Source organism: Copadichromis virginalis, linkage group LG6 (assembly GCF_057382275.1).
Source record: "Copadichromis virginalis isolate Kocher_CV1m ecotype Utaka linkage group LG6, C_Virginalis_male_GT1.1, whole genome shotgun sequence".
NCBI classification, from domain to species: Eukaryota; Metazoa; Chordata; class Actinopteri; order Cichliformes; family Cichlidae; genus Copadichromis; species Copadichromis virginalis.
Genome location: NC_140623.1, coordinates 43,233,217 through 43,257,856, shown reverse-complemented (window position 1 = coordinate 43,257,856; position 24,640 = coordinate 43,233,217). Strand labels below are relative to the sequence as shown.

Here is a 24,640-nt window from a genome sequence, read left to right as displayed (position 1 = left end):
TCAGCTGATTGTGGGGAAGAAGCCAAGTGAATGTCAGTTTATATGTGCAGCTGCTCTTGCATTGTGTCAGTTTAACTGACTGCGTGACACATTGTTTGTCTGTCGGTGAGGCTTATTGTCCATGAGGAGGTAAGAGCTGCTAATCAACCGGATCATTTAAAGCTACATCAAACTGGTCATTAAAACACTCACAGCTAATAAAACCCTTCAGGAGGCATTTAGGCATCACGTTTCATCTCCTGCTCTCGGAGGAGGAAGAGCCGCGGCCGTCGCTACATTGATCTCTGCTCGGTTTTCTCTTCTTCACGAGCTTTTAAAATTTTCATTTTTGCTCTTCGGTATTTAAAGGAGTCATTTTTTAGGAACGTCAAATGAAAGTTATTGCATCCGCATTATTTCCTGTAGGCCAACATTCACGGAGCAAACTGGGAGTTTTGGTTTCTGCACTCAAATGTAAAACTTTATGTTGTGACTTTGCACGTGCTGCTCCATGTAATGACCAACCCGGCGGTGCACATGCTCGTTTTACCGCCGTCTGTGTGCTCATAACTAGTGATGTGCGAATCATGAACGAATCGTTCAGTACTCGAGAATCACTTTACTGACTCGTGAATCATGATTCACAAGCCCAACTGACTCATTCCTGTTGCTGTTAGCAAACTAATTTCATTAGTAGAAATATATCTAGCTTATAATTAAAATTGTGTGTGTGGGGGGGAACAACAGCCAGTTTCTTAATAGAAACATTTCTGTTCTGAACTGGAAGAAAAAACCCTGAGTAGAAGCTCACATCAAGACAATCCGGTCTTTAAGTGATGACATGCTGAATCCTGCTTCAGGGCCCAAACTACCTTGCGTTTCATAGGGCTATTGTGCTTTAAACATGTTTTAATGCTTTGTAACTTGTTCTATTTCATCTCAACAAGCCCATAAAAACAGTCAGTGATCAATGTCGGCCTCTCTCGGTTTTTATTACTGCTAATCATTTTAAAGCTCAGTTTTTAAAGATTCCGATGCAACTACATCCTGCCATGCGATTGCATTTGTCTCTAACCATCAGGAACCCTCACGTTAACTTTATCAAGTGGAAAGAAGTTAGCGTTCATCCTCCAGCTTCACTGTGCTAATGTTATGCTAACATAGCTGTGTCGCTAGCGATCACGTAGCACATCATTATATACCAGCTAGCCCAACTTCAGTAACCCTACAAACGTCACTGCTGTTTAGTTTCCTGTCTTCATTTATGTTGGAAGTGATAGCAGAGCTGTACGTTTGAATTTTTTCATAAATCTCTCCGTCATAACATGCTATATCATGCTTAGCTAACTAGCGAAACTAGTGATCTAACTTCCGCTAACTTCCTGCTAACTTCTAACTCCATTAAATTTAATAAATCCTGTTTTCATGGATGCCTGGATGTTAAACTTAATCGTTACACCTGGTAAAGCAGCAACGCTGATCATTTTATTACAGATGAAAGAATTTAGACAGTTTTTCAACTCTCAGTAATGCTGTAGTGATCGTTTGACTTTGGGACCTGCAGCGGAGTTTAGAACCCGGACGCGGCTAATGACGTCAGACTTAAAGGCCCTTTCTCAATTCTCAAGTACGCGAGTCCGTACTCACCGAGAACGCACGCGAGTACGGACTCGCGATTTGTACAATTGGAACACCAGCGTACTTGATGATGTCACAGGTCCGGAGTTTTTACTGCCGTCCCCTCTTAATTTAACTGTGAGTAATATGTTATGAAGCTTAACTTTAATCACAGCCAAACCGGTTTACTCAGGAACAAATAAAACACTGAAATAAACCAAACATTAACATTTAGAAGTGATCTAAGCGACTTATATATCATGTTTAACCTATTAATAAAAATAGTGTACATGTACATACGTGTACATACCTTAATAAAAACAAGCAGATGAGATGTTAGAACGCTTTTATTTTTATTTTAGTGGACACTCAATACAATAGACAGCTGCTGGGGTTTGGGGTTTGTTTAACCTATAGCGAAAAGACCACGGGGGGGGGGTTGGAAACGATGTGCCGGGAGTCCGCTGTTCTCGCCGGCTCTAATGATCCTCGACCTCGCTGTCTGCTATGGAGCTGGTGGGTCACAGACGTCTCCGAAAACGTCGGAGTGCGTTTGGAAATATATGACATCTTGATAAATCGAGCAGATATTTGAAGTTTACACAGCTACATTCTCGCTTGAAAATAACTTAAAAGTTTATTTTGTGACCCAGAAAGAGTAATATTTAAAAGTTTTTAGCCCCGCTCGTCCGCCATTGCTGCGTTTGAGTTTTGGACGAAATGCATTCGTCCATTCGTATCACGAGTACACGACAACGCAAGTACGCACAAGTACGCACATTGAGAAAGGCCCAAAAACCGGATAGCTCCTCAATTCACAGTAGCATCGCTCTGCTAACATGCTAACAGCACATTTGAGTTACTCACCCCCCTTCCTGTGCTGAATCGTAGCATGAACGAATCACTCACTCACTCACTAGTCATGTCCAAATTCATGGGCTGCATCCTCCTGAGAACCCGTCCTTCGCGGTCTAGGTGGGCCGGGTCCTCAGAAGGTCGGGTAGGCCGGAAGTAAACGGCTATGGAATTGGACGGTCTAGCCTTCAGATTTGCGTCACCGCTGTCTCGGTGGAGTTTAATAAACTCAGCCGTCTGCTCCTTGCTATCTAAAATATAAAAGAACATTGGCGTAAATTCTTGATTGTCTCACACTTCTGTTTAATCAGCCACGAAGGACACACCCGACCCATCCTTCAAATCTGGGGAATTTGTTGGCCGCATTCGGAGGAGTCTACGAATTCGGACAGCCTTCGTCACATCACTGTGACGTAATCGGCCTACAAACGCGTCCTCATGAGGATGCAGACCATGAATTTGGACGTGACCACTCATTCACCACACATTTGAGGAAAATACTAATAAAATAAATGTTCCCTTTAAGAATCTTAATTTTTTTTTTTTGCTCTTTTTTGCGCTATAAAAATAGTTGTTTTTCTTTTTCAATCACTCATCTTAGCAGTAGGATTTACATGAAGATAGAAACAAATTAAGTTTGAATGAAAATGTAAATTTTTTGCACTCTCTGGTCAACTGACTCAGTGACTCAAACAAAAACCCATTTTGGTGAGTGACTCATTCAAACTCAGTAAAAAAACTTGAATTTACCATCGTTCCTCATAACCCCGCCCCGTGTCTTCTCCTTTGCTTTCATCATCGTCATATAGAATTTGTCGAACTGCAGTCAGACTCACGGTTTCTGTCTCTGTCTCAGGCTGTAAGGAGTGCTGCGAGCGATGTGTGGGCAGCCTGCCCTGGGCGTCGCTCATCGCCACCATCCTCCTCTACATGGGCGTGGCCTTGTTCTGTGGGTGTGGCCATGAGGCTTTGAGCGGCACCGTCACCATCCTCCAGAACTACTTTGAAGTCATTAGAGCCCCGGGAGACACTCTGGATGTGTTCACCATGTAAGTGTTTCATCTTTTCTCTGTACGGAGTATTAATAATCACTCTTAATAATCACAAACCCCAAACAGAACGAGCTGAAGTCAACTGAAGTGCATAGCCTGTATATAAAAGATGAACGCAGCCATTGGTTTCAGTGTTTTCTCTTTTTTTCTAATTGATAATGGGTCCTAATTGGTGCATCCCATCGATAGTCAAAGGAGCTTGCTCTTTCGAGGATGCCAATGTTCACATTTTGGACAGAGAGGACAGATGGTTTGAAAGAGGAGTGAAAGAAGCATCTATGTCCACTGTGAGCGACCATCTTTGAACAGAGGCGGGGTTTACGACACCAACTCTCTGCCATCTATAATCCAGTTTTGAGATCCCTCCCCAGACACCTGAACGCCCACTCACATCCTGGGCCATCTGACCTCAGGAATTCGCATGATAGGGTGGGGCCAGGTTTCACAATGAACACACCCGAAACTCTGGCTGATTGGGACCCACACCCAGTTTCACACCTTGGCTCAGGCGATTAGAGGATCATCAGGGGTCCTTTTGTCCCTCTGTGGGGGGAAACTCCCACTAGGTTTAAATCTGGGACTCCCCACCATTTGACCTTAGAACTGAAGAAGCTTCTCGGATGAGAGGTGAAACGTCTTCAAGCAACTTAAAGAAGTCCAGATGCTTTCCTTTGCAAGCTCCTTTGACTACGATGACCTGGAGGACTGAGAACCTTCACAGACATCCCATCGCTAGTAATATCCAAAATAAAATTCTAAAACTTCACTCACCAGAAATGGAGCGTAGGCTATTTACAGCACAAGAAACTGTATTATTGGGCACAGTTTGTCTCAAGTTCAGGCCACGCCCCTTCCTGCTATACAGCTATAAATCCCTTGTTGGCCCACACAGTTGTTTGTTCTAGTTTCTTACCCCGCCCCTCCAGGCCCGGGAACCCGCACCTCTTCCTTTATTACGTGGTCTCCAACCTGCAGCCTTTGAGCTAGCTCGTAGCCTCTGGGCTAGCCTGTTGCTTCATTATTATTAAAAGTGTTTCATTCACATCATCGTTGCCATCCACCTGTCAATCAAAGAGACCACGCCCCTAACCGTGCATGCAGTCATGCCGTCTGTAAACATGATTATTTCTGCTGTAACCTTTTAACAGTGTAGAGACCGACTCACTGCTGGAGCTTCTAGTGGACACTACTGGAACTGCAGTTTTTGGCTCTTCAATGTTTTTTAAAAAAAAAATGTAAACAGACACACGAGAAAATAAAGATAAAATTAGGAATGGCTACATTTACACCACTTACATTTTTAATGTGAATAAATCCTCCATGATTCTCTGGTTTCTGGCAGTTCCTCGTGGTGATTTAGCTGAAGAAGTCTGAAGAGCACTCGAAGCATGAAAATAAATAAGCAGTCATTAATTAGCGACGCTGTGATGTGTGTCCTCTCCGCAGCATCGACATCCTGAAGTACATAATTTATGGCCTTGCAGCTGGATTCTTTGTGTTTGGAGTGCTGCTGCTGGTGGAGGGCTTTTTCACCACCGGAGCCATCCGCGATCTCTACGGAGAGTTCAAGATCACTGCCTGCGGACGCTGCCTTACTGCATTCGTGAGTCAAAACTTCTAAAACTCGTCAAGACATATTTGTGTTTAAGTTAGTGTTAATTTAAACAAAGAAGCTGCTGGAAGGATAGACGTGGTGACCCTTTCCTATTTTATACAAACTCCACTTTGCTAATGAGGGCCAATAATTAGCTTGATGTCACATGACCATAAATGACCGCAAAAGGTCAGCATCACTGATATTTACTTGGATGTGCAGAGTAGTATGATTCATATTGACCATTATTGACATTAAAGTTGTTTTACACACACACGCACGCACGCACACACACACACACGCATGCACGCACGCACGCACACACACACAGTGATTACGGCCCTTTTTAAACATCTACAGTTGCTTTTATCTGGATCAAACACTTATTTGCACAAACTTTATAACTTATAACTTAAGTGATGTCGTTGTGGCACTTTAACGTTTCCTGCAAATAAATGTTTGCAGTAAACAGCACAGTCATGTTCATCATGTTCATCACAAAAGTACTGTTGGTTTCTGAGGTTTGTATTCGTCTAGTCAGCTACATCTGGAAACTGTGACAGATATTAGAGTGGCGTGCATGCGTCAGTGCAGCCACTCAGCTCTGCGGCTGATGAAGACGAATGTGCATTTTGCACTTTTTTTAGTCCAACCTGAATAAAGACTTTTGTGAGCTCTGCTGAACGCGATGCACAGCAGTGCGAGACTAACGTGTGCCTGTGTTTGCAGCTGATGTTCCTGGCCTACCTGTTCTTCCTGGTGTGGCTCGGGGTGACAGCATTCACCAGCCTGCCGGTCTTCATGTACTTCAACGTTTGGTCCATGTGTCAGAACACCAGCTCGGTGGAGGGAACCAACCTCTGCCTGGACCTGCGTCAGTTTGGTACGCAGACTTTGGACCCTTTGCTCTTTGCACCCTGATGTTAAATGAACTTCCAATCATGAACAGCTACATTTCTAACTTACAAAAGAATTTCGTTTCTTTGTGGTTAGACCTCTGCAGGCTTTGCACAACGCATTTTCTGAGTTTGAGTTAAACAAGGAGGACTGGTTTTCCCAGTTTGATGCAGTTTATGTGAGATGCTGTAAACAGGAAGACTGACGAGTTCAGCTTGATGAGCTCAGCTGCCTTTAAACAAATGACTGTAATTTCTCCGTGCTGCTGCTCCGAGCTCAGACCGGCCCCTCCCATTGATCCGTGCACCTCTAATTTATGTGTGGAACATCTTTTCCTTCACTTTGTTGGATTTAGCAGACTGGAAATCTTCTTCATACGCTGCTGTTCAGATTTTTAACTCAGCCTGTTCTTTGTTCTGTGATTAAAAGTAAGATCCTGGATCACCCGATCGCTGCTTAGAGCAGGCAGGTTAATGGTGACTCACCAAAACACCAAACTGGCACATATCATGGAAAAACCTGTGTGTGTGCAGAAGAAGTGCCAAATACCAGCAGAAAGCTGCAAAGCCTTCCAGGCGCTGCAACGACATCCGAGAATCGGACGCTCGAGAGGAAAAACATTGATCTGAAATATCTGCAAATTCATTAATGACAGAAAACGTCCGAGCTCGGCCTGTTGGTCGGTGTTTCTGGTGTTTGATGAAGTCCTGAACATGTGTTTGAGGGGTTAGACAGCTGAGCCTGTGTGAAATGTGGGTGTGACTGAATAACAGCAGCGACGGCGGTCTGGCTCTCTTCAGACATCCTGAGAACAGATCACAGAAATGTCAGGAAGCAGTAACGGGACATGTTTGTCTCTGGGTGTCGCTGCCTGCATTCACTCAGGAGCCACGGCTCCACCTTAAATCAGTACAATGTCAGATGTCATTCGGCATGTAAGGTGCCAGAAGTTGGCCCGGTTAGGCCCAGAGGTGCCAGCTGTCTGGGTTCTTTATGCAGATTATTTTTCTGCCTGATTATCATCACCTGTCTTTCCAAACAGCATGTTAGCACGACTTAGCTCAAAACCTCCTTAAATGTTCACACAGACAGACTTCAGCTGGTGGATGCTGCACATTACTGTGTGCACGATGCAGCACTGCCCACCATGTTGTTCTCAGGATGCCTACATTAAAACAAAAGGCACCACCAGAGGCCTTGTGTGCGCTCGCTCACTGCGCTGCCATCTGCTGTTCAACATTTAGACTGCAGCAGGCCTCAGTCAGCAAACTAATGAAGATTTCTCAGGAGGAAAAACATTAAAGATGAACTCCTGGTTCATGAGGCGCTGCGCTCTGGACTGTGATTACTTCAAGGCCGTTCCCAGCGGCCGACAGTCCAGGAGCGGGGAAGCGTTGATCTTGGTCAGCTTTAATTAAAGAAACGCAGGGACCGTCCGAGCGCTGCGATAGGCAGAGATTCCCCGGTTCCTTCATCAACCACAGAGGACGAGGAGAGGCTAACAGAGCGTTTGTGCTTCTCAGGAGCGGTGACCATCTCCGAGGAGAGGAAGTTGTGCACGCAGTCCGAGAAGTTCGTCAAGATGTGCGAATCCAACGAGGTGAGAACGCAGCAAAAACACGTACACGTGATAACCCGTCAGCACAAATCCACCGCATCATGCGTATGTTGTGTTGCAGCTGGACTTGACCTTCCACCTGTTCGTGTGCGCACTAGCAGGAGCAGGAGCTGCTGTCATCGCCATGGTAAGAACCATCATTCTCATATCTGATTGGTTATAATTTGTTCTGCCATTATGGTTTTTAATGATTGGTGCAAACGAAGGAAACAGACATCGTCCCTGCAGACAGGGAGACAAAAGAGTCAGAGTGTAAAATCCAGTCCTGCACGTCTGCAGTGAGACAGGCGGTGAGTCACCGGCATCTCCAGATCCGAGGCGTGGAGACGCTCACGTCCTTCCATCCTCGCTCCAAGCACACATTCACAAACCTGAGCCTTTCTGAATAATCTCCGATCTTTCCCGTGCGCAGATCTGTACAAGAACCAAAGCACCGGCACTCGTCCACACACACAAATCTGTTGTGCGGCAGGAAGCAGCGTGAGGGACGTTTCATTTGTCAACTTACTGAAGGGGATGAAACCGCGTGGTGCTGCATGTGAATGCTAAAATGCTAAAATGAAGAGTATATCACACACACGGCACAGCAACAGCAGTGAGTTGCTGCGCCGTGCTTTAACACTAGGGGCCGCCAGAGGGAGCGGCTCGTGTGCACAGTGTGGGATTAACGGCATTAGACTCGACCCGTGTTCAGGGCTGTACCTGTGTTTGCTCCAGGAAGGTGACTACATGTGCACTTCCTCTATTAAATTCAAGTAAACCTGTTAAAAACATACAGCTGCTGTTTTTAGCCGTGAGTGGCAGAAACAAGGTAAACACATCCTGTCCTCCTTCTGCCTTTAAAGGCGAGATGTGACCCCCTCATCTGGCCTCCCCCTCCTTTTCCTGCAGCACTGATGTGATAGTGTAGGAACAGTCCAAACCAGCTGATCCCAGATAAGCCGCTCAATCTGTCTGCAGCGTCAGCGTGCAGCGGACGAGTCGGTGATGTTTGATCAGTCTCCTGCGTTTCCCCTCAGGTGCACTTCCTGATGGCTCTAGCCGCTAACTGGGGCTACCTGAAGGACGCCAGTCGGATGCAGAAGTACGAGGACATCAAGTCGAAGGAGGAGCAGGAGCTGCACGACATCCACTCTACACGCTCCAAAGAACGCCTCAATGCCTACACATAAACACGCCGCCACGAGGAACGACACACACACACTTACCTGTCAGACACACACGCACACACGGGTGAAAAAGATTCATTCAAACAAATTTACAGACACGAGTAGGCAGAAATTAGAGGATAAGAAACCCATGAGATCACCGACGCCCTCCTCATCCTCAGCTCTGATCATTGCTGGTCTGCTCCAAGTTTAACACGATAAATCGTCCAGATTCACCGAACATAAAGCGGTCAGACATTTTAGTCTGAAGGTTTCTGAATGTGATGGTGTGAGTTTTCAGGCCTTTCAGAGTAAAATGCTGCACAAACAAAAGTTCTCACTGCATAACACAAACCAGCGTAACGAGGAAATGCCAAAAATCACCGCGGACGAACCCAAAGAAGGAGAATTATTTCAATCTGATCGCCTAAAGACTCCAAACAGCAACGATCTACAGCAGACGCATGAGGACGGCGTCCGTGAGCTCATCGGCAACACACACACACACACACACACACACACACACACACACACACACACACACACGGAGACATGTAGATGTGACTGAATGGTCGGTGTTTGGTGGTGTCATGCTGTGTTGTGTCGTTCGCCACGCTATGATGATGGTGTCACAGAGAAATAAGGTCCCCGAGGAAATTTGTGCCTCCCGGGTACAAATGGGTAGCTTTGCCAACTCCCCCCACCCCCTCCTTTCTCCCTCCCTGACCTCTGACCTCTTCACGTTGAGCCCAGTTTCATTAGTTGTTTCGTAGTTTCTCGTGTGGTCGTTTGCGGCGGTGGGGGGTGGGGCGGGGTTTTGGAAACAAAAGCACTGGATTGGTTAACATCCAGCAGATGGTCGGAGACCCGCCTGAGGTTAGCGTTGAGCTCGAGCTTTGGTTATATTGTTTTCAACCATAACCACGGGCCGATCACGACGACCTGCAGGAGAGATTTTACCCGTTAATTGCGGAGCGCCGATGATCGCAGAAGAATCGATGTCACGAACACGACCAAATTCTCTCAATGCGTCTCTATTTCTGCGTATCGTATTCTTCTTTTTATTCTGAGGCTGACAGCACGCACGGTGGCAGCGGGGGTGCAGCTAGTGAAACGGGGCTCCCTCCTCCCCCCCTCTTCGTCCCCTGATTGTAAAAACTTGTGATTCGTCCTGAGAAACAGCACATCTTAGCAGCACAAAGTCTTTTAGTCATCATCTCATCCGTCTGTTACGTAACGTTTTCTCACTTTTCAGGGATTTTGCCACATTTTTATTCGGATTCTTTCTGTGTGATTTTAGCACCGGGGTATTTAAACGGGGGGGGGGCTGTAACATTACCAGGTGATGATTCAGTATTTCAGCGATTCTGCACACACACACACACACACACACACACAAGCGTATACACCAGTCATCTCGAGCGATTCGTTGTTCTCATGCTTCCTGTTTTGCGTTCTTTGGCGACGCCCTGATGCGACCAAAACGTTATTTGTAAGTTGAGTCAGAAAAATCAGCGACACCAACCGCAGGCTGACGGCGGCAGAGGATCGGCAGGAATTCTGGGTAGTGTTTGTGTGTTGGCGGTGGTGGAGGTGGTGGTGTCTGAAGCAGATTGTAGGGCGGAGGAAGAGGAACGACATTCCAGCGAATAAGCTAATGGTTCAGGGCTGAGCTGCTGGACTGTGGTTGCCGGCTGCTCTCGTGTCCTGTAACGCTCTCCTCGGGTTGCTGGGTTATTCTGGACCAGCGGAGCTTCCCAGTTCTCCACAGTCGCAGTTCACCACGCGAGGTTTTATCAGCAGATAAAAATGCAGTCAACACATTTAATAAGCTCGACGTCCTTCTAACGCAGTGGGCTCAGGTCCAAACGCTGTTCGGTCTTTGTTCTGTGTTCAGCAAGAGAAGAAGAAGCGTGCAGGCGAGGATGGTGATGACTCTCTATCTGCCAGTAGAGACGACTGAGAGCGAGATGAAGATGATGACATGATGGTTTGATTTGATGAGACTACCGGCACACACACACACACACACACACACACACACACACACACTCCACCACCGCCATCACTCTGAGCCATAACTCTTTACTTTTCATGATGACATTTCACTATTTTATTATCAACTTTTAATCTTTGAAACTTTTTAAATGTGAAATCATTTAATTAGAAAAAAGAAATGTGTTTTTTTTCTCTTTTCCTCTCGCGTGTGGGCGGTGCTAAAGCGCTGCACCGACGTTAACTCTGTATAAAGATATACATATATGTGAAACAGTCGAGGTGAGCAGCCGGGAGGAGGATTTCCTATGGGTTACAGAGTCCGGAGGGGGCGGCGGTTCAGTCCCAATGTCCTGATCCTCTGCTCCCCGCGCACAGCTGCACTTACACCTCGACGCTCCCGAGCCGCAGTAAAAGGTTTAAACCGGCGCCTCGGCTCCAATAACCACGACGACCAAAGTCCAGATTCGCTGGCTTCACACGTTGGTCATCCTGATTTGTTGTGACTCTCTAAACAGTTATTTTGAGTGATTCAACGATGGGTCGCCATCTGCCTCAGCCAATCAGCACGTGGAAAACGTTGTTTGCCGCCAGCTTTGTGGCTCGACGTCCTGCTCGTGTGTTTTAAATACTTTAATGACCTTATAACCAGTGTTGCCAACTCCTCAGTAAGGAAAATCGCTATTGGCTGTCCCAAAAGTCGCTAGAAGTTGACAAATGACGTCATCGTCCAATTTGCATAATTGGTCATGCTAATCTAATTGTAACCTGTGTTGTTGGAGAGAGAAATAACATCGTGGAAGAGACATAAAGTGAGTAAAAAACGTCCTAAATGCATTTAGAGTTTATTTAGAACTACAAATTAAATTTCTTTTAGCAATTATTGTTTTTTAATGTCACAATTCCAACCCTGCTCCTTTACCCGGGCTTGGACCGGCAAAAGTGACCCGAAATTGGCGCTCTGGTGGAGTTACTGTCTGTGTGTGTTTATAAGTAGTTTTAAACCTTGTGATCCACAAAACAGCATAAGAGTAAAAGAACTGACTGCGTTACAGTCAGTGCGGGAGCAGCGGCTTCGCTCATGCACGATTCATTTGCCGTTTGGACGCACAGGTGTGAACGTCTCCTGCCCTGATAGCAGCGGGGGGAGGACTGTCCTCCACCCGTGAGCGCTTTGGCACGGGTGAGGTGCCCACGGCAGCACCGCTGCTTGTTGAGAGTAAGAGCGATACGCGCTTTCACGTCAAAAAGTCGTCATAAATAAGTCTCCAATAACACCGGAAAAAGTCGCCAGATTTGTCGCTAGTCGCTTTTTAGAAAAAAAGTCGCTGAAAACTCGCTAAACATAGCGACAAATTCGCTAAGTTGGCAACACTGCTTATAACTTAATGCTAAAAAACTAATTTCACTTATTTAAAAAATGTGTGCAAGCTGATTGGTTTAAACTCAGATAAAAGCTTTGATGTTAGACAGCACAGATGCTGATTGGCTGAAGCATTCACGGGACGCCATCCAATCAGGACGTGTTGGGAGCGTCTGCGTTTACAGCAGACATAAAGAGCAGTTAGCGTCTCAAGCCGTGCTCGCTGCTTCGTGTAACTGCAGCTGACCAAAGTACAAAAAGCACCGCGGCGTCATCGAGGGGCGCCTCCGCCGGACTCGCGTCCTGTTCAGGTGTGTCCCGGCTGCACACGGTCAGTATTTTTAAGGGTCTAGTTTTACAGTAACAGTATTCTATCATTTCATTGCCTGACAATGGATGTCTTGTCAGTGTTTTTAACCTCAGATAAAAGAAAAAATAGTTTTTTGTGCACTTATTGACCATCGTGAGCTCTCTCTCTTATTCTTGGTGTGTAAGTGCATTGAGATCCCCACTGTGGGACCCGTGTATAGTCTTGCAGCATTGGTTATAACCTGAAGAAATAACAATGATGAAAACGAATGAATTCATAATAATGAAGATAATCTTATACTACATAAAAAAGACAGTGACTCTAGTTGTTGTTTGTGGCATGGTTATGCATTCAATGGTCATAATTTTAACGATTAAAACAAGACAAAAAAAAGTCATTTTTTTCCACTGGCGCTGTTCTGCTGTTTTTATTTTCCACTTTTCCGTGTGCAGTATTGCCGTTCCTGTTGCTAATGGTGTTGCTAAGCTAGCTTGCTTGCTCAGTTGTTTACCACCAGAGCAATATATTGTAGCAGTTTGACAAAATCGAGACGTTAAAAACAACAAGTCCATTCAATTTACGGCATACAAGTGCATGAATTTATGATTGCAAGTCTTCAGTGATATGATTATGGTGTTCTGTATTGTTTATCCTAATAAAGCGGATTTGCAGATGTGGTGTAATGTATTGCTCTGGCCACCCGTTTCCCTGCACCCACCTCTGCTCACGTGCTCCTCCTCGCCCTCCTCGCAAACGCACGGCTCGGACGCTTTCAGAGCCCGTGGTGGATTTCAGACGAATGATCGGAAACGCAGAATTCAAACTTCCAGCGCTGCTGGATGTGGAGGACCACAACGGCCATTGGTTAAAAAGGACGTGAATAAATTAACAAACACGTCTTTAATGCAAAAATAATATTTATACAAAATAGGGTTTCTTAGCTTAATTGTTTTTGGAATTAGTCCTCTGTTTACTTTATTTCCCCTTTTGGTTCTTTCTGTGTTTCGGCTTCATTATGCAAGCAAGACCCAGAGAGCTGATTCTGCTCACCTGGGTGTTACCTTCGGTCACCATCCAGGTGACCAAATGCACCGCTGAATCGTCTCTGGGTCAGCGACGGTGCGCCGACTCCTCCTGGTCGCTGAACCAAGGTCGGTCTCTGCGAGGCAAACGAATCAGTCGTGTTAAGTTTGGCTTGTGTTCGGTGCACAAACACGGATGCAAACTCAAACGTTAGTTTATGCAAAACTGTCAGAAATACTTAATAATCTGAATGATGGCAGTTTTGGTCGTCCACAGTCTGAAGGTGAAGAAGAAAGGAGCCAGACTGTCAGCTGTCAGTGTGGCACAGAACAGATTTGGCCCAAATGAAACCAAAACACCTGAGACAGGTGACCCGAGAGGCTCAGCCCGCTGTTGTAGTCGGGTGGAGGAGGACGTGAGCAGCTCGCTCTCCATTCGTTCAAGTCTCCTCATCTGACTGTCTAACCCACATGTAAAGACGAACGCGTGTGATGACACGTTCTGATCCTGCGTCCTCTCGGTCTGCTCGCTGACCGCGGCTGAACCATTCCAGGATCCCGAGCGCGGGATCAGAAACCCGAGCGCGTCGGCGCGATCGAGCATGAGTTTCAATGACATGACGTCTGAGTTCCAACCCGCTGTGAGGAGGTTTGCCGTGTTCCCACAGCTCTGAATCACAGGGGGAGATCAGACCCTCTGTGCCTCTTGTCCATCATGAAGTGAGCCGCAGATCTAACAGCTGATGATGTCAGTCCGTGACCTTCCACTGATCATCGCGTGTTTCAGATTCATGCATTATGTGAGGTTGGACATTTTGGACGTTGGAGGTCGTTTTTTTCTGTTTCTCTATAGTGTGCTAGACTTTTTGTACTTCACTCTGGTTGCTTAGTAGCAGGCTTCATCTGATTCACTCCTCCATCTTTGTACATATGTGTGCCAACAGCTTGGGCAGACAGTGGCTTTTTTATTTGTAAAGACATAAACTTGCTTGCATATATAAATAAAATGAAATAATACACTTGTGTACTTGTTAATAAGGGAACATCCTGAGTTTGTGTCTTCATTTCTCTCACAAAGTCATTAGAAATAATTAAAAAAGGATAATGAGGATGTTACGTCATCCTCACACTGAGTGATGAAACATCAACAGACCAACGTGTGGCGCAGAGGATGAATAAAAGACGCTTTATCACACGCGGCCGGATCATCATCCACGATGGAAGCTGCTGTGATTCATATTTCTGGTGATAGATACAATAAATCTGATCAGAGTTATGAAGGACGTTTATGCACAAAGGCCTCACACCAAAGGTAAAGCTAGTCACGTGATGTCACCTGCTTCATGCAGGCCTTTATCCAAGGAAAGGAAACAACAGGCTGGCACAGGGAGGACACGAAAACTCTAAAGGCCTAACTGAACATGAGGACCAAGCCCTTCTTGATAAAGGCTGTAACAGCGCCATCTTGTGGTCACATTTATGCATTACAGCGTCAAAAAAACTGGCTGGCGTTGAGCAGTCAGCAGCTGACGTCTTCTAAGCAACAAGGACTAAACCATCGTTTATGTTTCCTCCGTTTTGTATTATTACCTGATGGTTTTGCATCTAGAACCTCTTTTAGGATTATCGCGCATTAGTTCGGCTTCAGTCACAGAAAGCTGTCACCGGATCATCTCTGCAGCACGTCTGCACACGATTAGCAGATAACCTCAAAGTGACGAACATTTGATTTAAAAAAGAAAGGCTGAAGTTACAGAGGGCTATGTTTCCCCTCGACGCCCTCAGGTGTGCGACCAGACCAGAGCACACAGATCCAAGTCTACAGTTTTAGGCGCCTCCACCGCCACATATGAAGCTGTGTTGTGAATCTTTTTCTATTAACTGAGTCAAAGAAAAGTCATTTAAAAGCAAAACATTTTATCCACAAAGGTTTTGTTTCACTGTTTAACCATAAATTAAGTCTACAGTTCATGTTGGAGTGTTGGAAAGTCCAGCAGTGCCGCCTTGTGGTAAAGAAGTGAAGTACATGTCTAAGCACGTCATGTGATGGCTTCCTGTTTTATCTGTGCGTGATGCACATCCCCCCCTGCTGGTCAAAGTTCATCAGTGCATCAGGCTGTCTCCACCCTCCCATCCTCACGCTTCTGGTTTTGTTGCTTTAGGTTGTTACGTCGATTAAATTTAAAGGAAATAAATGAATGTATAACGTGTGACTTAAATGAAATCAGAATCATAATATTTTATTAATCCGCAAAGAATTTTGTGATCACAGTCACAACAACAAACACAGTAACACACTGAACTAATTAAATAATACAGTATATTACAAAGTTTACAATATACAAGAAATATTTCTAATATGTACAAATATGTTAGTTATAAACATCCAGATTATTACAGAGAAACTTTGTTATTTCCACTGTGGAGGACGTGCTGCAGGCTGCAACTCCTGCACTGTGTGCTGTGCATTAGATGGAGGAGTTGTGCAGGAATGATTTCCTGTGTCGTTCAGTGGTGCATTATGGGTAATCTCAGTCTCTCACTGAGCGTGCACCTGTGATTGCCCAGCATGTTACAGAGTGGGTATTATCCATCATTGTCCTCATCTTGGACAACATCCTCCTCTCCAGTGAATGCACTGGAAAAGTAAAAAAACATGACCTCACAGCGCTCGCCGGCTGGTCCAGGTGGACACAGACACGATTGAGCAGGTAGATGATGGCGGGGAACTGAAGGGGATCCTGATCTGATAGGTCAGAGATGGTCCAGGGTGAGTCTTTCCAGGGTCTTTGTGACGTGGGAGGTCAGTGCCACAGGCTGTAATCGTGGGGGCCACTGGGACGCGGTGTCTTTGGTACAGGGACGAGGTGTGAGCACTGGGACCCTCTTCAGACTCAGCACGAACAGTTTATGAAAGACTCCACAAAGCTGGGGGGTCTCGAGGACATGGGGACTCACCCGGTCTGCTGCTTCTCGTTTGTCTCTGAACCTGGTCTTGACTGAAAGTGGCGGGTGGGGGAGGGGCCTCAGGCAGCGGTGCAGTGTGGTAAATATTTACTCTGATTCATCAGGTGTTTGAACACGACGCCAACACTCCACCTTTCCCGATTGCTTATGTGAATAAACATCTTCTGTTCTTATATGTGTATTAGTGTTAAAAACACCAGGATTGACTCAGTGGAGCAAAAGTGTCATATATTTGTTTTATTTAAAGCACAATAACACTTACGGTAACAGATGATGGCGATACCTGTCATAGCTCCTATATTTACACAGAAACACAGTAAGGCCCACGTATGTAACATGACTCAGGGACATTTTTGCAGCATACATTTGTGCATCGTAACCAAACAAGCGTGTTTACAGTTTTATATGTAAAAATCGTGTATGAGAAGTTTTCTATGTGGAAAAATCAGTCAGAGTATGAATTTGCAACACGGGCGTGCTAAACTTATAAAAATGCAGATAAACAGATACATTAACATAAATCACATTCATGCAGGTTTATTTATTTACCTGTCTTCATGATTAAATATTCATATTTTAGGAAGCAAGCAAGAAGTTTCTCAAACATCTGATCCCTGACCTTTCAAAACCGGCAGTTCCTCCGACGTCCAGCCTACATCGCCTGAGCTGCGGTAACACGAGTTTTCAAACAATTTTACTATGAAGAATGTCAATGATGGTTTCAGATGTTTTCTAAACACCAGAGTTAAATGATGCCCAGGTTTTCAGAGATTACATCATCAAGCGGACAATCCGAGGCTTTTGTTGTGCTCCTGTTGGCGATAGGAGACGAGGAGGAGGGGGTGCTGTCATTGGATGACGAGGGGCTAGACGACGGTGCTTTCTTACAGACATGAGCGTAAAGATGAGCGAAGGGGTCGGCCTTGGCTTCGCTTTTCAGAGACACTTCGCTCCGTCTGCCGGGTTGGGCGTAGACCGCGTCACCCTCTGCTGAAACCTTCGTTTCTTCTTTTTTCTGGAGGACGTTGTCTGTGTTCTGGTGATGGCCGACCTTGTCGTACACCTCCGAGTAGACCGAATCCGGGTCGTCTGCGCGAGGGGGGGGATGCGGAGCGGCACATGGGGGTTTGAGAGGAAGAACGCTCGCAGGGTCGATATACGTGGCTCTGACAGGCGGGGGTTTTGTTACAGGCCGGATGCAATCAGTCGGATTAGCGTATATGGCCTCTGACTGGTCTCCATGGTTACCTGCAGAGGAGCCAGCAGGGACCAGTGGGAGTGGCATGAGGGTGATAGGAGGCGGGTGATCTTCCCGAGCATGTGCGCTCTCTTCTCTGCTCTCCTCTGTCCTCAGCTTGTTCTCCAGGATGGCGGCCATGTTGGTCATATCGGGGACTTTGGGGAGGGGCGAATGAGCCTGTATGTTGGTTACCGCAACCTTCTCTCCCTCTGGGTTTTGGTTGGTCGATGAAGTCTTCAGTTTGATGGTGCTCTGAATGAGGGCGAATATCTTCTCAGCCTGCGGCGTCTCAAAGATGAACGCTCCAGGACCGGAGTCGCAGCGCCGCCCGGCTTCGATGGTTAGGGTCAGCTGGGAGGAGGAGAGAAAATAAACGTCTTACACTTGTGAGGCTTCAGTTTCACTTAAAGCTTCCATCATGAACTGAACTTTAACAAGAATGTGAAAGAATTTCAGGTGAAAACATCAGAGCAAGAGAGCCAGACTTTTCGGTAACACCGTTTTGCACCACATGATGGCGCAGCAAGCTAATCCAGCACCCAACAGGGGAGGAAGAGCTGGTACCCACACGCATGTGGAGGCGAGATATGGCTGAAGAATTATCACCAAACACAACCACATTTGATCATTTTATATAAATGATAAAAGTGAAACACGGGCAAACGTAAGCACGGTTCCTGGAGAGTGCTAACACTTTTGCTCTTTTTCTGTTCAGGCGCACGCCTGCAGACGATATCGAGCCACCAGTAAAGCTGACGGATTCAGAGCTCCATAAAAAAGCTCCAAAACCTCCCTGCTGTCGGGCTTGAGTCCTGATCTCAGGCTAAACACTGACTTTTCCTGCTTCTCCTTACAGTCTGATAAAATGGCGCCCCCATGTGGTGAAAGATGTAATAACAACATGCAACAGGTGATACAAAAAGCACCTTTACATTGTGACCATGAGCACTTTTACTAGTCCCCCCTAAGGACCCCAAAGCACTTTACACACCCAGTCATCCACCCATTCACACACTGGTGGAGGCAGCTACAGTTGTAGCCACGGCTGCCCTGGGGCAGACTGACAGAAGCGAGGCTGCCATATCGCGCCATCGGCCCTTCTGGCCAACACCAGTAGGCGGTGGGTGAAGTGTCTTGCCCAAGGACACAACGACCGAGACTGTCCAAGCCGGGGCTCGAACCGGCGACCTTCCGATTACAAGGCGAACTCCCAACTCTTGAGCCACGATCGCCCCCACCTTATCATTCCCGTATCGCCTCAGGAGTTCGTACGGCCACTCGTGAACAACCTTCTTCTTCTGGGTTTCTTTCAGAAGCAGCGCCTCCCGTCCCACCTGCAGCCAGTACGCCCCCTGCAGGCCGCAGCGGGTCGCTGCCTCCGTCCTCTGAATCGCCACCCAGAACTCAGAGGCTGTAAACAGGGAGGAGAGTCTGTCATTCATTACTATGCAAATAAAGCGAAGCAGAACACTGATGTGATAATTTAACACAGTTTAAATACATGCAGTTAATAAATACTGACAGCATGAGCAAAAAGTGTGAGGCTCGGCTTCTCTGTGCTCCTTTAAGGATGTTTCTGAACACTACGTCAGAGTGCATGTTGAATGTTAGGAAGGTTATTACGGTCCACTTTTACTGAGCAGCCAGAGAGAGCTGAATATTACATTTCTGCAGTATCGTGTACATCCCTGTAGCTCACTGTTTGCTCAGCGTGTGTCAAATTTTCCCAGACTCACGTTTATGTGAACGTATCAAAACTAGGGGATGCAATAACTGCTCGTCCTGTTCCATGGGGGGCGCTCTTAACCGGAATTGAGTATTTGGAGAAGACAAAAGCAAAGAATTTACCTTCTTCTACTGAGACGTATATCTGGTTCTCCTCCATTTGGGGCTGATTGGAGCGTGGACGGCCTCCTTTCTGAGAGAGCGAATGAAGCAAGCTTAAATAATTAGCTGTGAAATCATGAAGCTGCACATTTGTGTGAAACGTAAAGAGAAGGAACATTTGTGTCCTTCACACCTGAAACGTGCTTTGGCACAGTTTGTCCACCCAGTCGGCACAGTCGTCTCTGAGTGCGGCGAACACCATGGTCCTGTCCTGAGTCTCCACGCAGAACGCCCACATGTTCTCCTGCAGACACAAACCAGCTTTAAGCGTCTTTTCGACTTTTGACGACTGGAAACGTGAGAGTATGATGGCTCACCATGGGGCAGGCCTCAGCGTTCGGGGGGAGTCTGAGGACGCTGATCAACTCAGACAGTCGGACCACCTTCACCCTCCGGTCCCCGTGTTTTCTGACCCCAGTGGCGAGATCGCCCCCTGCAGGATGCACCGTGCACAAACAGGCAGAGCGTTACAGCTGAGTCGGCGGCGAACGCCTGACAGACATAAATCACGCGGCCTGTACGGCTTCTTCTCAAACCAGAGCAACTCAAACAATAAGCTTCGTGCGCACTCTGCACTGCGGCCGTTTCCACCCGACGAGTCTTTGCTCAGAGCGCACGATTCTTCTCCGGGTGGAGAAACGTGAGGCGACATGTTTGCCTGAATGTCAAACAGCCGCAGGCGATACTTCCACTCGCAGGTGTGGGAGTGTTTGTGGCTGAGCTCTGGTTTAAGTAAGATTCAAATGTGTGTGTGAGTGAGCTGAACACCAATATTACTCGTCACAAGGAAAAGGCAGAGTGATATTTAAAGATGAATCTGTTTGTAAAGACAGGATTAAGCACTGAATCATCCTGTCATACTCACTCTCACGCAGACCTGCGAGCCACAAGCTCGACCTGCGTTAGCCTGCAGACTCGTGTTTATCTGACTCATAATTTAAGGGATAAACATCCTGTTTTATCCACGAAGCTCTGAGACCAGTGACAGACACGATAAAGTCATCATGTAACTCCTGTACTCAAAATCATTTTTCCAATCAAAGAAGTCGCCCCCTGCTGGCAAAGAATGAAGGTTTATGTCACTTGTCAGATCGGAGTACATTCATCTTTTATAGATACATTTTGCTGTGAATCGGTTCATCCATCGAGCTTTGGGTCATGGGGGCAGCAGACACCCAGACCCCCCCCCGTCCATCCACCTCTTCCTAACTAATCAAGAGGGACTCCAAGCATTCCCAAGCCAGCTGAGATATAACCTCAAGGTCAGTCCAGGGTCTGCCTCCGTGCTTCCTCCCAGTATCCCAGCAGGCATCCAAGCATCCGCCACCATCTTCTTTTGATGTGGAGGAGTAGCAGCTGTACTCCAAGCTCCTCCTTTCATCTTTCAGAGGAAGATCATTTCCACATTATCAGTAACTACCCAGAGCAGAAGGTGACTGTAGATCATCAGTAAAGCTTCACTTTTACACTCAGGGCTCTCGGTTCGGCGTTCGCACCAGTCCATCTGTTGATCTCGTGCTCTGCTCTTCCATCATGTGTGAAAAGACCTCGAGGTGCTTCAAATCTTCTACTCGAGGCAGCGACTCATCCCGGATCAGAGCGGGCACACCATCCATTTCCAGCTGAGGACCATGGCCTTGGAGCTGCTGATTCTCGTTCCTGCACACTGCACTCATGATTTAAAGAACCTCGTCTTCTCTTAATAGCAAAGCTGAAATCCTCAGGCCACCGAAGCTGAAGAACAGAAAGTGAAGAATGTTTCAAAAGCAGGCTTGAAAAAACCCAAACTGGCATCCCAGTTCCAGAAATTGGAGTATTTGGAGCACAGAAGGAGACCTGGCAACACGGCATGTATGCTGTCAGCAGAACCTCTGGAAGGTGGAGGTGCTTTGCAGCTCGCACATGGATGTTTCCGATGATTTTCCCGGACTGAACTATATATTTTAGCAGTGATGTCGTCCCTCTGTCTTTGAGGCCTCTATGCAGATGACAACAACACTGCAGACCTTCTCTAAACTCCAGCTAACGTCAGACATCCAGTTTGACTGAGCAGGGAAGAAGCAGGAGAGAGGTGTCGAAGTGAAAACTACGTTTCTCCCTCCAAGTGAGAAAACACTTGATTCATGCAACTTTTTGACCTTTATTGGATTACAGTGACCTGCTTTTTATGAACGCACCTGCCCGCTACCTAAAGAGGTTGGATACTGTCCACCATTGTGCTTTATGTTTTATTACTGGAACGAGAGAATAACTCAGCGTGATTGTTTTTAACATCGCTCTAAATTTGATCTGTTATTTTATATTTTTCACATGTTTGTACAGGATATTGTATTTGTTTAAAATGTTATTTACTTGAGAAGTTCGGCCATCCGGGAGGGGCTCAGAGTAGAGCCGCTGCTGCTCCACATCGAAAGGAGCCAGCTGAGGTGGTTCGGGCATCTGACAAGGATGCCCCCTGGGGTCTCCTGGGTGAGGTGTTCCAGGCATGTCCCACCGGAGGAGGCCCCGGGGCAGACCCAGGACACCCTGGAGAGATTATATTTCCCCAGATAAGCTGGGTGTCTGGGAGAGGGAGGTCTGGGCTTCTCTGCTTAGGCTGCTGCCCCCGCGACCCGGCCCGGATAAAGCGGAAGAAGATGGATGGATGTTATATACTTATGTGGTACGTGTATTTTGACTTTTGTTGCTATGATACCAGGTCTCTCTTGGAAATGAGATTTTTTACCAGGATAAATAAAGGACTAATAAGAAGAAGAAGAACTCCAGATAAATAATTTCCTGTTAGTGTAGCTTTATTCGTGCTTTCTTTCTGGAGCTCAAACACACTGACTGCATAGAAACTTCGGACTTCAAACTTCTCTTATTTTTACTCCACTTGTGTATTTGTGAGCAAAAGTCAGCGAACCTGTGCAACCTCAAACATTCCTGTGTGCACACACCTGCAAAGCAAACAGCAAAACTCGGTTACACGCTGGACTTTGGACACTGGATCAATGCTTGAGTCAATGTTTAACCTCAGTTTGGTTGAAGTGTGCTTGGCGTGTATTGAGACTTGCTGATTATTACAAAATTAGGTGACGTCTGATGTGTTTGCAGCAGATTCTGCAGAACATCTGAACTCTTGGTCCAGACGAGTGCAGGAGCTGCTCCCCCAGGCCTCTGGTCCCCCTCTAAGTACTCCTGAAAGTATATTTACTTTTACTACTTCCTTTGTAACATCAGTACTCTTGCACTGCTGATTCTACTGCATCTCCCTCACAGCTGAACGTAATTTGCTAAAAGTGGCATCAGGATGAATCTGAGATGAGTTTCAGTCGACCAGACGTCACCATGCAAAAACCCGACCGAACACTAGGGGTCAGTATTGTCGCACATGTGGCAGCAGTGAGGATTGTTAGCTGGTGTGTCTGCAGATGACAGAGAGATTACTGTTCTCATCCCCAGATTCAGTTCAATTCAGTTTCATTTATACAGCGCCAAATCACAGCAACAGTCGTGTCAAGACGCTTTATGATCTTTATCATCACTCATGAATTTCTGCAGGTGAGAGGCGAGGAGCATCTTTGTTAGCATTAAAGCTGTGAAGCATCCCTGCATGTATTTGTGTGCAGGTCACAGAGAAAGGACTGAAGGAAGCACTGAGGTTCTGTGACGAGCAGCTCTCACCGTGTCGGACACTTTCTGGCCTCTGCGTTGATCGCACCTTTTAAAGACCACTGCTGGCAGCCGTTTCTCTGCTTCGGCCCGGTCCTCGTTCACAAACTCTTCTCTGATGTTCGTGTGTCGTCCACGTAAAACGTGCATGTCATGTGTTCACTGTGCAGATGCTGCCGCTGAGCTTACATAACATCGCCCTCATCCCGGGCTCTGTTAAAGCGTCAGATCCGGTGCTCGTGTTCAGCGGCTGATGCTCGGCCCGCCGCTGCATGCATGACATGCGTTCAGCACCACCAGCATCCCTAACATGACACGATTCCCCGCCTTTTCGTGCTCGTGTGGTTTTATTTTTAGCTCCCCAGGAACTGATATGAAGCCGGCTTTCAGTGCTGAGCGTCTCCACTGAACACGAAAGCCGAGTTTAACTTAAAGACATGAAAGAAATATTTAATTAGTTATGTTTTTCTGTTTAAGCTGAATATTTTGGACAGTGCAGACGTCCCACAGGGGTAAAGTAAAGAAAAGGTCTGGAGAATCACAACATCAGAGGATGATTGAGAGTTTTTCTTTATAATCTGCACTTTGTGTCTGTAAATAGAGCATCAACATCAAAGCTGCAGTTCCAGAAGTGAGTCCATGTTTGCACGTGCAGGATTAGAGCCACTGCTGCGATCATTGCTTTCTTATGTAATCAGGATTATGACCAACACTTCAGATGTTCTACCTTTATAATACAGTGGTTCGTAAAATCTGTCTCCACCGCCTGTTCAAAGGTGTATTCCAGCTACCGACAGGTGACAAATGAAAGGATGAACCCCTGTTTCCTATCTGGAAGCATCAGTCTGTTGTTGAATGTGAATGCCACTAACTGGCTCTGCTGATTGAATCAGCGCCATGTTGTTCCTCCAAAACTTACGTGCACGGATCTGCATGTAAATGTTACCTGAGGTGGAGCTCGGCAGGCGCGTGCGGGGGGGCTTGAGCACCTGCCCCTTCAAACATCTCTGCACGGCCCTGGAGCTCCCCACAGCGTTTCATTGACCTGATTAAACTGTGAAAATCTGACATTTAGTGTCACGTATTAAATATCACCTCAAATATCAAAGTGGAACAGGATAAAACCTGAGACGTGATCGTGATGTGACGGATAATCCAGGGAGATGACACAGAGCTGCTCCAGCACCTGCTCCCCCAGTCTGGGTTCAGCTGGACTGGAAATAAACTGGGCTTGGTGTGAAATCAGTGAGCTTCAGTCTTATTTTACTGATGTGAGCGCTCAGTAACTAATAAGAAACTATCACTGTTATTTTCATCATTCACATAACGAGTGGAGCTGTTTACCTCCCATATCCTGGATCTCCAGTCGGCCCACTCCACTGCTGCTGGGGGGCGTCAGAGACAACCACACCGGCTTCCATTTCTGAGGACAAAGAGAGACG

General features: G+C 46.5%; 2 protein-coding genes across 3 annotated transcripts in view; one reads left to right on the top strand and one right to left on the bottom strand.

The window, feature by feature from the left end:
* LOC146708597 (neuronal membrane glycoprotein M6-a-like) overlaps positions 1-14,493 on the top strand; it is a 28,588-nt gene extending 14,095 nt beyond the window's left edge. The window contains exons 2-7 of the mRNA XM_085460609.1: positions 3,308-3,500; positions 4,950-5,106; positions 5,827-5,980; positions 7,518-7,594; positions 7,674-7,739; positions 8,632-14,493. Coding sequence (XP_085316735.1) covers positions 3,308-3,500; positions 4,950-5,106; positions 5,827-5,980; positions 7,518-7,594; positions 7,674-7,739; positions 8,632-8,784 — 800 coding nt within the window. The 3' untranslated portion in view covers positions 8,785-14,493. The remainder of the gene's footprint in view (positions 1-3,307; positions 3,501-4,949; positions 5,107-5,826; positions 5,981-7,517; positions 7,595-7,673; positions 7,740-8,631) is intronic.
* A 2,172-nt stretch (positions 14,494-16,665) lies between these two features.
* Positions 16,666-24,640, bottom strand: part of dok1a (docking protein 1a) — a 9,293-nt gene continuing 1,318 nt past the window's right edge. The window contains exons 2-7 of one of the 2 annotated variants that reach the window (XM_085460575.1): positions 24,543-24,621; positions 19,862-19,977; positions 19,678-19,788; positions 19,506-19,575; positions 18,896-19,068; positions 16,666-18,008 (exon numbers count right to left, since the gene is read on the bottom strand). In XM_085460575.1, coding sequence (XP_085316701.1) covers positions 17,163-18,008; positions 18,896-19,068; positions 19,506-19,575; positions 19,678-19,788; positions 19,862-19,977; positions 24,543-24,621 — 1,395 coding nt within the window. In that variant the 3' untranslated portion in view covers positions 16,666-17,162. The remainder of the gene's footprint in view (positions 18,009-18,895; positions 19,069-19,505; positions 19,576-19,677; positions 19,789-19,861; positions 19,978-24,542; positions 24,622-24,640) is intronic. The other variant, XM_085460576.1, reaches the window with a different exon arrangement.